Source organism: Eutrigla gurnardus (genome assembly GCF_963514095.1).
Source record: "Eutrigla gurnardus genome assembly, chromosome: 22".
Taxonomy (NCBI): domain Eukaryota; kingdom Metazoa; phylum Chordata; class Actinopteri; order Perciformes; family Triglidae; genus Eutrigla; species Eutrigla gurnardus.
The window spans coordinates 13201711-13215435 of record NC_139933.1 but is presented as its reverse complement, the minus strand read 5'-3'; the positions used below and the strand labels follow the sequence as shown (position 1 = coordinate 13215435).

At 46.3% G+C, this 13725-nt stretch overlaps 3 protein-coding genes and 1 pseudogene across 7 annotated transcripts in view; 2 read left to right on the top strand and 2 right to left on the bottom strand.

Moving 5' to 3' along the window:
• ankfn1a (ankyrin repeat and fibronectin type III domain containing 1a) overlaps positions 1–886 on the top strand; it is a 62480-nt gene extending 61594 nt beyond the window's left edge. Inside the window, exons 25-26 of the transcript XR_014599239.1 lie at positions 75–233; positions 605–886. The gene's annotated coding sequence lies outside the window, so the exon portion shown is untranslated. The remainder of the gene's footprint in view (positions 1–74; positions 234–604) is intronic.
• LOC311008500 (microfibril-associated glycoprotein 4 pseudogene) overlaps positions 1–13725 on the bottom strand; it is a 242541-nt pseudogene that overhangs the window by 84861 nt on the left and 143955 nt on the right. The gene's annotated exons all lie outside the window — the stretch shown is intronic.
• nog3 (noggin 3) lies at positions 5716–7124 on the top strand. The gene has a single exon (XM_084040420.1). It carries the CDS (start codon positions 6246–6248, stop codon positions 6906–6908), a length of 663 nt encoding a protein of 220 aa, XP_083896546.1. The 5' UTR covers positions 5716–6245; the 3' UTR covers positions 6909–7124.
• Positions 8856–13257, bottom strand: LOC311033147 (chromobox protein homolog 2-like; the record flags this gene model as incomplete). Of its 4 annotated transcripts, none has more annotated exons than XM_084040380.1 (5): positions 8856–11823; positions 11915–11984; positions 12158–12223; positions 13020–13063; positions 13145–13257. In XM_084040380.1, 5 exons carry the CDS (start codon positions 13208–13210, stop codon positions 10429–10431), a joined length of 1641 nt encoding a protein of 546 aa, XP_083896506.1. In that variant the 3' UTR covers positions 8856–10428. The 4 variants fall into 4 exon arrangements, with proteins under 4 accessions (XP_083896506.1, XP_083896507.1, XP_083896504.1 ...); XM_084040381.1 differs by having other exon boundaries at positions 8856–11820; XM_084040378.1 differs by having other exon boundaries at positions 13020–13210.

Genomic DNA, 13725 nt, shown 5'->3' with positions numbered 1-13725 from the left:
CTGCCAATCAGAGGTAAAGTTACCTGTGAGCTGCAGGTGATACTGACACATTGTTGTACTTCTACGTCTTCCAGCCTGAAAACTACGTTCACACACAACTCAACTGCTTTGTGAATTATGTTTGTTCTGAACACATCACAACATTGTTTCCAACGGGTCCGAGGAGGTCCACGTAGGGAGGAGGTCCACATATGGAGGAGGTCTGGGTGGTGGATCGGTCTAAACATGACCAGGTACTTTTGTTGTTTACAGTTTAGGAAACAAAAGTACTCCTTTATGTTTAAATCTGAAAGCAGATTGAAATCTGTTTCCATGGAAACGTAACTGAGAATTTATTTTATTTGTATGGAAACATAACTTTGTAGGAGACACAGTTTGCTTTTTAAGTCATTGTTCAAATATTGTTTAACCCTTTAAAAAGACATTTGTGGCTTTTAATTGTGTAATTGTTTCTGATCATATTGATCTATTTGACTATGATGTTATTGTTGTGGAGAAGGAGTAGAAATGTATTTCCTGTGGCTGCCTCTCTGCAGGAACACATGGATCCCTGAATTTTTATTGGCTGCTGGAAAGAAAACTCTCTGGTGTCACTTCCTATCAGCAGGTCTAGAGGCGCCGGAGGGATCTACTGACTGGCAGTGTTCGCAGGACGCCGAGTGGGAGGTGTGAACCAACTGGAATCTCACACCACCGCTGGCAGGGAGTTCTCCCGCCACAGTGCAGCAAAGCATTGTGGGAGTCTGCTGGAGGACTCGTGAGAAAACTCACTCCACAAACGAGATGGAGACGCAAAGAAATTAGAGGATCTGAAAGATTTCAAAGCGGATTATTGGAACCAGATTAGAGCTGAAAGATGTCCCATTTTCATACGGACAGTAATATTCAAATCAGGTTCATTTATGTTCATAAAGACGTTAACAAATAAAAATATTACATACATACATAAACAAACCTTATTTTCATTTTTTCAACAAAAGAAATTCAGCATTTTTAAACATTGAGAGACATCAGCTCACAACTGAGATTAAAAAAGAACAACAAAACCAATATTAGCTTTGGACAACAAAACCAACATTAGCTTTAGATGACAAACCTCTTCGCTAGTTTGTGGAAACCGCCACCAACGCATCACATCTCAACAACACTTTGGGACTTGCGGTGTCCAACAGGTCTCGTGGTTTAAGTCCTGTGTTGGTGGAGCCCCCACCATCAGTAGACTCTCAGTATTTAATACGACGTTACCAGATATTTACATGACAGAGTCACATGACGAGTTTAATTATCTTCACGTTTTCGTGCTGAGCGACATTAAAATAATTGAGTCCCTGACCACGAGACCAGTAGAATGTTTGATGACCAAACCAGAACCAAGTTCCTAGTGTGTGGAGAACCGGCTCTTTAAAGGTCTTAAATTAAACTGTGATCATAGGATGGTTAGAAGACTTTAAAAACATCACGTCACGGCGATCGCAATGACTTATCTCCACCAGACGGCCGCCATTAAGCGTCTCCACTGATCCTAGGTCAGACGGTCAGACTGACAGACAGACGTCCACATGGTTTGAATCACACTTTGCTTTGATTCTGCCGGGCGGCCGGTGATAAGGTCGAGTGGTCGGAGATCTGGATCTATCTACTCGCTGGATGTGACGGCCTCCCAGCATGGAGCACAAACAGTTCGTGACCCCTCTGATAAACAACCGGCGGCAAGCTGTTTGTTGTTTGTGTGACGGCTTTGATGGTTGAGACCAACAGGAGCAATTTGGATGCTCGATTTGGTGAGAAGACTTCAAGGTGGCGAGACAACACACATTCAGGTACTTGTACTCAGTGTTCAAGTACTTTCTACATCCAGAGGAATACTTCATTCCACGGCTCGTTGTCTGATACTTCCACTTTATTATCATGGAATCCAAAGTGGATCAATAAATGAAATGTTAGCTCCAGACAACAAAACCAACGTTAGATTTAGACGACAAAATCAACGTTAGCTTTAGACAACAAAACCAACGTTAGCTTTAGACAACATCATCAACGTTAGCTTTAGACAACAAAACCAACGTTAGCTTTAGACAACATCATCAACGTTAGCTTGAGACAACATCATCAACGTTAGCTTGAGACAACAAAACCATCATTAGCTTTAGACAACAAAACCAACATTAGCTTTAGACAACAAAACCAACGTTAGTTATAGACGACAAAACCAACGTTAGCTTTAGACGACCACACTAACGTTAGCTTTAGACAACAAAACCAACATTAGCTTTAGACAACAACACTAATGTTAGCTTAGACGACAAAAGCCATGGGGACCCTGAACTACACAGGAACATCACCGGAGCTGGATGAATGGTCGGCCATGTTTTAACGATCCTTTCAGTTGCTCCTCAACATGAATATGATCCATAATGTAGTTCAGGGTTCAACAATACAACTCCACACAGGCTGCAGACTGGCTGGAGACTCCTGGACCCTGAGAGTCCTTGAGGCCACCAGACCCGTCTGAGCGTGACCTCAGGTCCCCCAGGGTCCTCCTCAGAGACCCTGATATGGAAGTGAAGGGTGAAAGGTTTACAAAGAGACAGGAAACCTTATCGGACTTCCTCTCCATGGAGACGTGACAGTTTAGCGTCACACAGAAAATTAGCCAACAAATTAGTTTACCAGCAGACAGGAGGCGGGGGGGGGGGGGGGGGGGGGGAGGGTCACAGAGTCAAAGACGACGAAGAAGAAGAGGAAGAAAAAGCAGACAGCTAGCTTGCTAATTCTGCCATTCTTTAATGCTACGCTCCCTGAAGAAGGTTACCTAGCTAACTAGCTACCTAGCTAACTAGATACATTGTTACCTAGCTAACTAGATACCTAGCTCACTACATACACAATTACCTAGCGAACTAGATACATAGTTATCTAGCTAATTAGCTATCTAGCTTCCTAGCATACAAGATACATAGATACTAGGGATGCAATGGTCCTCAATATAATATTGAACCATACAGTACGCCATGCACGGTTTAATAAGCACTTGCCAGGACAATGGTACTTGTCTGACTGCATTGTGCCACGTGTAACGTTTGATGGAGGGGGATTATGGTGTGGGGTTGTTTTTCAGGAGCTGGGCTTGGCCCCTTAGTTCCAGTGAAAGGAACCCTGAATGCTTCAGCATACCAAGAGATGTTGGACAATTCCATGCTCCCAACTTTGTGGAACAGTTTGGGGACGGCCCCTTCCTGTTCCAACATGACTGTGCACCAGTGCACAAAGCAAGGTCCATGAAGACATGGATGAGAGAGTTTGGTGTGGATGAACTTGACTGGCCTGCACAGAGTTCTGACCTCAACCCGATAGAACACCTTTGGGATGAATAAGAGTGGAGACTGAGAGCCAGGCCTTCCCATCCAACATCAGTGTGTGACCTCACAAATATGCTTCTGGAAGAATGGTCAAAAAATCCCATAAACACACTCCTAAACCTTGTGAAAAACCTTCCCAGAAGAGTTGAAGCTGTTAGCGCAAAGGGTGGACTGACGTCACATTAAACCCTATGGATTAAAGGTCCCATATTATACTGTTTTTCCTCAATTCCACACAGCAAGCTAACACGAACCGTAGCCGGCACATTGTCATTAAAAATTAAACGCAACCACTGTCTCTTCTGTTCTTCTGTAGCTGCGACATAATATAAGCACCTATGTTGATTTGTACAACCAACAACAGAGCAATTTGCGTGTCTCTGAGCTCTGAGCGACGATATTGTGAAACACTGCTATCTCACCGCAGGACACACCGAACTTCACCTCAGTGATGAACGCCTCCTCTCGGATATCTCCTATCATCGCGCAGAATTTAGGTATTTTCGGTCTCGCGCAGTTCGGCCTATGCAAATGACTCCCTTCATTACGTAACAACAGGAGCTGACTCTGAACAGGCTGTAGGAGCGCCGTTGTACCAGTGGGGGGGGGCTGCAGAGACCATGCAGGAGTCCCTTGTTTACTCATTCTGGGAGTTGACAGGCTCAGGGAGGACCAGTTTATAGGTGTAGAGACCAGAGAAAACATGTTTTTCATAAAATGGGACCTTTAAGAATGGGATGTCACTTAATTTCATATGTGAGTCAAAGCAGGTGAGCGAATACTTTTGGCAATATAGTGTATGTCGGAGTGGGAGATGAAGAGCGCAGTACTACAAACCTGTCCCCTGCATTAAAGTCATGTATAGGCTACTGAAGTACAGATATTTTCTCTCTTCCTGGTGAGCTGTGACATCACTTTACAGCCCCACTGACGAGTTGTCACAATGACGACTAACCATCACCACCATCGTCTTTTGTACCGGTCACATGACCACTGAGAACCATTCTACTCTGTTGTGTTTCTACGACTCGTCTCCAGATTCAGTCTGTGAATCTGGTTTTAATCTTTCAAGTCTGAGACCTAAACCGCCAGCACGAGTCTCGACTTGGTCCCATGAGTCTGAAATACACCTCCAGATTATCATGTAATGATATTCATCAATACGACATGGCTTGATCACTGATTACTGATCAGCTGGACCAGCAACGTGTTCCTGCCAGTGATTGCCTTCTCGGCCTACAGACAGCTGCTGCTGGTCTCAGGTCAGACCACTTACTGCAGCGTTAAGGCTCCGTGTGAACACATTAACCCATCAGGAACCAGCTCCACACATTCAGGGCCTGTCAGTCTTGGTCTCATGCGGTCCAGACCAGCACAGTCGGTCCTTTATCTCCGCCCGGCTTCGTCTGCATTAGTGTCTCAGACAGGAGTTGCCTCATAATTCAGGTTTACAACGTGAGCAAACACACCGGCGGTCTCTGGTCTGGGTCTCTGGTCCAGGTCTGCAACCGGACCCCTGCTCACTGAAGGATTGTGTTTGAGGGTCTTTATCTGCTGCCAGACTTCCTTTTATTATTATTATTATTATTATTATTATTATTATTATTATTATTATTATTATTATTATTATTATTATTATTTACTGCTACGTCATTCAAAGTGTAATAATGAATATTGGTGAACATGAGGAAACCAATCAGACTCAGATTTATGTTTGTTTATTATTTATATTTTCTTCTTTCCCAGAACAACATTTACACATTTAGAATAAAGTTCCAGATTTATGTCAACTGATTTATGTTTGTGTCTCTTCACGTTGAAACGTCGTCTCCTTCAACAGAAACAAACTGCTGCAATACAGCAACACAACAACACAGCAACTCACTGCTGACAGTACTACTACTACTATTACTACTACTTCTATACTATACTACTACTACTACTACTATACTACTACTATTCTAGTACTACTACTAAACTACTACTAGTACTATAATACAACTATAGTACTACTACTACCATTAGCCTACTACTATACTACTACTAATATTACTCCTAGTACTACTACTACTACTACTACTGCTCCTGCCAATATTATTACTAATACTACTACCGGTACTACTAATATTACTACTACTACTTTTACTACTACTACTGATACTATTACTACTACTGCTAATACAACTACTAATAATAGCAATACTACTAAACTATTACTAATACTACTAATATTACTACTACTAACATTACTACTACCACTAATGCTACTAATACTATTACTACTACTACTACTGTTCTAATGTGGTGAAGTGTTTCAGTTTGATGGGAGAGAGAGAGAGAGGGGGGGGGGGGGGGACTAGAGGAGGACTAGATGGGGGACATCAGAGTCCTGGGATCCAGTTGCAGTCAGACCCCTTCAGTTCAGCTGCAGGAGGGTCAGAGGAGGACTAGAGGACCAGAGGATGACTGAAGGACCAAAGGAGAAAAGGACCAGAGGAGGACTAGAGAACCACTAGAGGACAGAAGTGGACCAGAGGAGGAGCAGAGGACTATAAGGGGGACCAGAGGACAAGTGGATCAGAGGACGGGCAGCAGCAAACATGTGGTCTGAGAGCAGAGGCCTGCGGGGCGCTGAACCGTCTCATCGGGACCCGCTGACGGGGGAAGCTCGGGGCTGAGCCGGTCTCTCGTCCAGCAGGGACCCGGGTCATGGACTGTGAAGTCACGCGGGGAAACCCTCTCGCGCCGCCTCTCTCTCTCTGATCCGGTTTTGGAGCGCGTCGGTCTGCTGCGCGCGCTCAGACTTGGATCTCTTCCCTCAGACCCCGGAGCTGGTCTCAGTGACTCCCGGAGGATTATTCTCTGTGAATCCCGAGACCGGGTCCGATGGAGAGCTCGTGTTCCTTGTGGGCCGTGCTGGTGCTGCTCGTGTCTCTTGGGTTCCGGATCGAAGAGGGTCTGTGCCAGCACTACTACCTGCTGCGGCCCATTCCCAGCGACACGCTGCCTATAGTGGACCTGAAGGAGGACCCGGATCCGGTGCTGGACCCGAGGGAGAAGGACCTGAACGAGACGGAGCTCAGGAGTACTCTGGGCAGCCACTTCGACCCGCAGACCATGTCCTTGTCCCCCCCGGAGGACCCGGGGAACCAGGACGCGAGCGAGGCGGACCTGCGGCTGAAGCTGCCCGGAGCGATGCCCAAAGACATCCGGTCCATGGACTTCGAGCTCCAGCAGGGCAAGAAGCAGAAGCCGAGCAAGAAGCTGCGGAGGAGGCTGCAGCTGTGGCTCTGGTCCCACACCGGCTGCCCGCTGGTCTACGCGTGGACCGACCTGGGGACCCGGTTCTGGCCCCGCTACCTGAAGGTGGGCAGCTGCTCCAGTAAGCGGTCTTGTTCGGTCCCGGAAGGGATGTTCTGCAGGGCCGCCAGGTCCGCGCACCTCACGGTCCTGCGATGGCGCTGCCTGCAGAAGAAGGGGGGTCTGAAGTGCGCCTGGATCCCGGTCCAGTACCCGGTTATCTCAGAGTGCAAGTGCTCATGTCACTGACACGAGCATCGTTAAGGACACGCGTGCACGAGCCCGCCGGACTCTGGTGACTTTAATTCAAAGATTAAATATTAATGTTCCTGCTTTTCTTGTCATTATTATTGTTATTCATATTATTATTAATAATATTATTATAATTAATATAATCAGATGTTTGTGTTGTAACTTTGTATCTGTTTATATTTATACTGAAAGATGTTAAAATCAAAACGAGTTTGTGAGAAATGTGAATAATTCTGCTATATATATAGCAGAATTATTATATATTATTATTATAGGTTTTATATATAAAACCTGTTTAATTTCAGTAAAAAAAAAAAAGCATCATCAGAGGCTGAAAAATAAAAAGAGAAAAACTCGAGACTCAGATTTATTGATTCTATTTATTGATTTATTGATTCTGATTTATTGAAGTAAATTAATGACGAAGTATTACTAACACCACCCTGTACAAATACAAATACTTAGTGTAAAAGTACGAATGCCACACTAAACATGTATGTGTGTACATATATGTACAGCAGATATAAGTACACACATACACATGTAAACAGTTTTCATCAGAGAAGTCGGACGTGACGCCAAGAAGGTTTCCACTCTGGTGTAAGGACACACACACACACACACACACACACTCACACACAGTAACAAGGTTTAGCTCTGAGATGGAGTATAAAGTGTCAGAAAGAAGAATACTCAAGTGAAGTAAATTGTACTTAAGTGTGTACTTAGTTATTTTCCACCACTGAGTACATCATGCACATGCTATATATGCAAGTAGGATTTCAAATGCATTTACTTGTGACTCTTGGTACTCGAAGTACTCCAGAGTTGCTGCTTTTTGCAGCGCCACCAGGGGGCAGCAGAGCGTCGCTGTCCGTCACAGCCTCATTAACAGAAATCACTTGTGTCAGTGTGACAACACGTGAGTGTGTACGTATGCGCGTGTGTGTGCTCACACTGGCCCACGCTGTTCACACACTGAGTACACATTCCGGTGTGTGCGTTTTGTGTGTGTGTGTGTGTGTGTGTGTGTGTGTGTGTGTGTGTGTGTGTGTGTGTGAAGGGGGGGGTGTGAGGCCTCTCTGTCTGTTGCTGCTGTTTACTCAAACTTTATTTTGGGAAAATTCCACAACTCTGAACATAAATCACTGAAGCTGCAGCAGCTCTGTCAGTCACACACACACACACACACACACACACACACACACACACACACACACACACACACACACACACACACACACACACACACACACACACAAGTATATATACACACACACATATACACACACATTTACACACATGTATACACACAGTCACACACGCATTTATAGTTTTTTGTCACAGCTCGATACAGGTCATAATAATTACTTTTAATAATCATTATTATGAATTGAGTATCAATCATAATTATATTATTATTATTATTATAATAATAATAATAATAATAATATAATCGCTTTTGCGGTTAATAATGACAGTTATCAACGAGCTCGCTGGGATTATTATATTGTTATTACTATTTCACACTATTAACTTCTCCGTTCAATCTCTCTAATCTCAGACATACAGATTATTAATCAACAAAGTGAGTAAACAGAATCAGCTGTAATGTAACGGAGGAATAATTAAATCTCATAAAACCTTAAATTGTCTCCTGGGTTTTACAAATGGAGCAAAAGGGAACTGTCTCCACTAACTGTCCCACAGAGATACCTGCTGGTCGCCAGGAGAAATGCACCCACAATCTGAAACACATGGGAGATAATAATTTTTTTAACTCCCAAACCAAACTCCATTCAATAAACGTACATTTTCAGGCCCCTGGCTGATCACAGAGTTCCTTCTGAGCTACATGGAATTTACTCCGGGGTATAAAGCTCAACCAGAACTAAACTACATCCACCGCCACTCAAAGATCAGATGGGAATCAACACGTTCGGATTATTAAGGTACTTTATACTTTATTTCAAATACCTTGAAAATGTCAGAGAGGCACACAGGCTACAAGAATCTGAAGCTTGTCAGACACATGAGCACCAGATAGATATCAGTCATCACATGGGAAAAAAACATATTTACAAATATAAATTAACACATATTTCAACTCCAAAAAGACACTGTGACAGCAAATGTATTAAAATGGTATAAAACTGGTAAATATAAGTGATAATGGAATGTCAGCTTACATCTGTTCTGTGCGTAGTGCAAGGAATACTGTCAATATTACAAATTAAACATTCACATTCATAACAGCTTTGGTCCGAAGAGAACTGAAAGACGACGACGTGGATCTGATTGGATGAAAACGTACTGACCACAGACCCACTTCACTTCTGGGGTTTGTTTTTGAATATTTTGTAGCTTTGAACCCTGGATGACGGCACGGATTTAGTATGGACCCGGATCCCACAACCACAACAGGTCCTGCTCAAACTAACCAAGACCAGCAGCTGGGACCCTGAAGCACCGGAGAGTTGGTCTAGCTCTGAAACCCCGTCAACACACCGTCACTCCATGTCTATCTCTTACTTGATTTTCCTGGTGCTCTCAGCTGCACCCGATGGTCTTTGTCATTGGAAGGAGCAGTAACATGACGTACGCAAACACCTGTTATGACACGACCACACACGTGCTAATGAAGACCATGAGGTGCAGCTGAAAGCTCTGGCAAAAAAAAGTTAGTAAGTGGACGTAAGTGACTTACAATATAGTTGTGCAAGAGAGAAATAATAGACTTTGAGTGAACAGACATCTGCACCAGACTCCATTCAGAAAAGAACCAACGATTTAACACCATTTAATGCACGGTGAGGTTTATGGTTCTACTGAGCGACCGGGACGTTTAAACTTTTGTCTTTTTAATTTCCAGCTCCACCACAAACCACACTCAGAGGCTAGATATTTAGGTGCCAGGTACATCTGGTCCAGGTCTGTCAGCCGTCACCTTCCAGCTAGCTCCATTAAAAAAAGTCATGATTTAACACTACCCAGTTATCTACGGCTTTTTTGAGCAACACAGACTTTTGTCCTTTTTGTGTTTGTAGATTTGTACCGTTTCTAAACGCTTCGTCACAAACCAAACTCAGAGAACGTTTCATATTCAGATATTTCTAACAGAAGTCTGAGGACTCGTCTCAGGGACTTTCTGTTTAAAGGTCAGTGTTGATGATTAGGGCAGAATGTGTAGATGAGACAACCTGAACTGGGATGTTGGCGTTTGAAGACTTGGTGGACTCTATCAGACCCTCAGACCGACGGCGGGGTGACGGATGAAGAACTGATCCTTGACTTCCTTCTGTGGACTCAGACCGCGTCTGACTATCCGGTGTGAACGGCATCTAAACATCAGGGTTTCAACAAATACTTGACCAAAAGGGATTTCACTACTGGATTACTGAAACCGTCTGGACAGCACAGGAAGTTCCGTGAGCCGGGACCAGCCGGACCGGCTGGATCGGCTGGACCTCCGAGAGCTGCGGCAGGAGGCGTGCGGCTGCAGCATGGCAACGGGCCGTCAGTGATTGCGTGCGTTGAAGAATCCCACGCTGGTCGGCGACTCCTTCACCGTCACCGTGATGAAGTTGGCCGTGACGTCGGTGACAAACACGTGCTCCAGGAGGCTCCGCGCCGGCCGCCAGTCCGTCTCCACGTCTGAGCCGGTGGCGTCGTCGCCGAGGCTCGGCCTGCTGTTGCTAGGATACAGCGCAGTGTCATGCTCCGACTCGCTGCTGCTGGTTTCGTCGGAGTCTCCGGTGCTGAGCTCATTCAGGCTCCGGTTCTGGGAGGCGAGGCCGTGTTTCCTCTCCTCGTGCCTCCCGCCGCTGTTCCCCCGACCAGAGCTGCTTCCTGTCAGCCCCTGCTCCGCCCCGCCGCCCGCCGCCAGACCGGATCGCTGCCCACCAGCCGAGGTTCGAGTCTCTTTGATGCTCGCCAATCCTCCTTTTACAACCATGCCTCCACCGCCGCTCCGTAAGCTCGACCTGGACGCCGTGGCGCTGCTGCCCTGAAGGCTGCTGGCGGCCGCCGACTTGCTGACACTCTGCAGGTTGAGCGCTCGCAGGTTGAGTGCCTGGTTAGCTCGGTCCCGAGGCGTGGGTGAGGACGCCGCTTTGGAGAGGCTCTGCTGCTTGTGTGGAGCTGACCCGGCACTGTCCTGCCTCCTCTGGCCCAGCGGCGAGCGCTGGACCGCCACCTGGCCTCCACCGAAGCCTCCGTGCAAACCCGAAGACCCCGAACCGCCTCCTGGTTTCAGGGACGCCTTGTAGCCGTCTCCTCTTCCTGTTTCTGAGGTGGAGCGCTTCAGCTCGGACAGAGAGTTCTTACACTGCGGGGACGGACCGGTTCTGCTGTAGGACGAGGACAGGGACATGGAGCGGTTGGTCCAGATGCAGCCCAGAGACCCAGGTTTGGAGGTGGTCTGGGAGAAGGAGGAGGTCTGGGAGGCGGCCTCCTCTCTGGAGGTCCTGCTCAGACCAGTGTAGGTGAAGCTGGCCGGCTGCAGAGGCTTCTTCACCCCGGGTCGAGGATCATCCCTGGGGGGTCTGAGCACCTGGTGGTGGCGTGGAGGGGGAGAAGGAAGAGGAGGAAGAGGAGGAGGAGGAGGAGGAGAAGGAGAAGGAGAAGGAGAAGGAGGCGGCGGCGGTCGGCTCTTCGCTTGTCGTAGCGCCCTCAGATCAGGATGGAGCGGCTTCCTGCCGCGCTTCTTCTTGCAGGGAGGATCTGGTGTGGCGAGCAGGATCTGAGGCCTCTTCTGGGGGACAGGGAGAACTCGTGGGCCCGGCTTCACCTTCTTTATGTGCTCTTCATCCTCCTCCTCTTCCTCTGAGGAGGAGGAGGAGGCGGAGGATGAGAGGCCAGAGGAAGAGGAGGACGAGGAGTGACTGTCCTTTGTAGCAGCTGGTTCAGGCTGCTGGGAGATGAAGAACAACAGGAATCTAATGAAGTTTGTGCTTTAGGAAAGAAAAATGAAGAAAAAGAAGAAGAAGAAGAAGAAGGTTTACCAGAATCTTCCGTGGTCGTCCTCTCGGCCTCTTCCCTTTCTTCTGGAACAGAAGCTCCCTCTCTTGTTCTCTGAGAACACAATAAGTGGATTCATCACTCGTCAAACATGGTTCTTTACCATTCTGATAAACACCGATGAATTAACGATGAAAGCTGTTATGAATTAATTAAGAGTAGCTCTGCTTTATTTCTTCAATTAGGTGGAGTTTTCATAAGAAATATTTCACATTCAACAAACGGACCTCTTGTGGAAAGCTGCCAGCAGTCTCGGGTCCAGAATGTTCTCTTCAGGCTCCCAGCTGTTGTGTCTGAGGGCATCAGATACACATTCAGTCAAACTTAACAAATCTCTTTCTGGATGTTATGGTTTGAGCTCTGTGTGATGACTTACATCTGCATCTAACTGGTGTCTAACTGGGGTTTAACTGGTGTCTTACTGGTGTCTAACTGGGGTTCAACTGGTGTCTTACTGGTGTTTAACTGGAGTCCTGCTGGTGTCTTACAGGTGTTTAACTGATGTCCTATGGGTGTTTAACGAGTGTCCTACTGGTGTCTAACTGGTGTCTTACTGGTGTTTAACTGGTGTCCTAGTGGTGTCCTACTGGTGTCTACCTGGTGTGGGAACATTAGAACTGCAGGGCCAATGTAAAAAGGACATGCTAATGGTAATAAACAGAGTCTTCCCAGTGTAAATGTGACATGCTAATGCTAATAAACAGAGTATTTCTAGAGTAAATGTGACATGCTAATGCTAATAAACAAAGTATTTCCAGTATAAATATGACATGCTAATGCTAATAAAAGAGTATTTCCAGTGTAAATGCGGCTGTTTGGTTTCCTGTAGTTAGCATCAGCTGCTCGGTGTGAAAACGGCAGAGAAAAGCCGAAGACGCGGAGCGTTAATGTCTGCTGCAGCTCCGGGAGTCCTGTATGAGGCTCCGGGACCGGGTTCAACATAAACCTGCCGTCATATTTCCTTTGCTGAGGCTAAAAAAGGCTCCGGCAGCGGAGGAAACGTCGCGGAGGAGCCCGGCATTGTTTGGTGCCATTCTCGCCAGTGTTATCTGTCGTTAGCATCGGGGGGCTAGAGCTAGCCGTACTTACTTAGACGACCACCCTCTCCACTTCACCAGATACTCAAACTTGCCCTGCGGAAGAGGACACAAGAGGTCAGAACAGGTCCGGGACCCGGAGCGCCCCCGCCGAGCCCAGACCGCCGCCCCTCTTACCTTTCTCGGCCGCTTGCTGAGGATGCATTCGGCATCGAATACCTGGCCGACGGTGACCCCCTCCATGACTACAGCAGCAGCCCCTCGGAACGAGCACGGAGGGCGCTTTTGACCCGCCGCGGCTACCGTAGAGCCTCTTCCTCCCCTTTATACGTGTGTTATAATAATAACCTGTTCTAAATTCCCATGACAAACACGGCGATATGACGACATGACAATGTTACCCAGGAAAATAAAGAACGTGACACAGTGATAGAAAAAGAAAATAAACGAGTTTACAAGAAACAATAAAATCGAATAAGATTAAATCACATTTAAAAACGGATGATATACAGACGCGAAGTCCCGCCCCTTCCTTATTTAAAAATGTAAATGTAGGCAGTCAACAGCGAGAGATGAATAATATTGTGATCCAGTTTGAATTGTGCCATGAATTATGATGTTGTTATAGATAAAGTTGTTGTAAATTACAATGATGCCACCACCAGTAGGTTTTGAAGCCATGACTTCTTTTTTGGACATTGCTTTATTTGATTTTTGCCACCAGTGAAGGAAATTACCATATTTGGACTGTGGAGGAG

Bases quoted from the DNA above. Each gene is read 5' to 3' on its own strand.
- nog3 (XM_084040420.1), top strand. From the start codon at position 6,246: ATGGAGAGCTCGTGTTCCTTGTGGGCCGTGCTGGTGCTGCTCGTGTCT.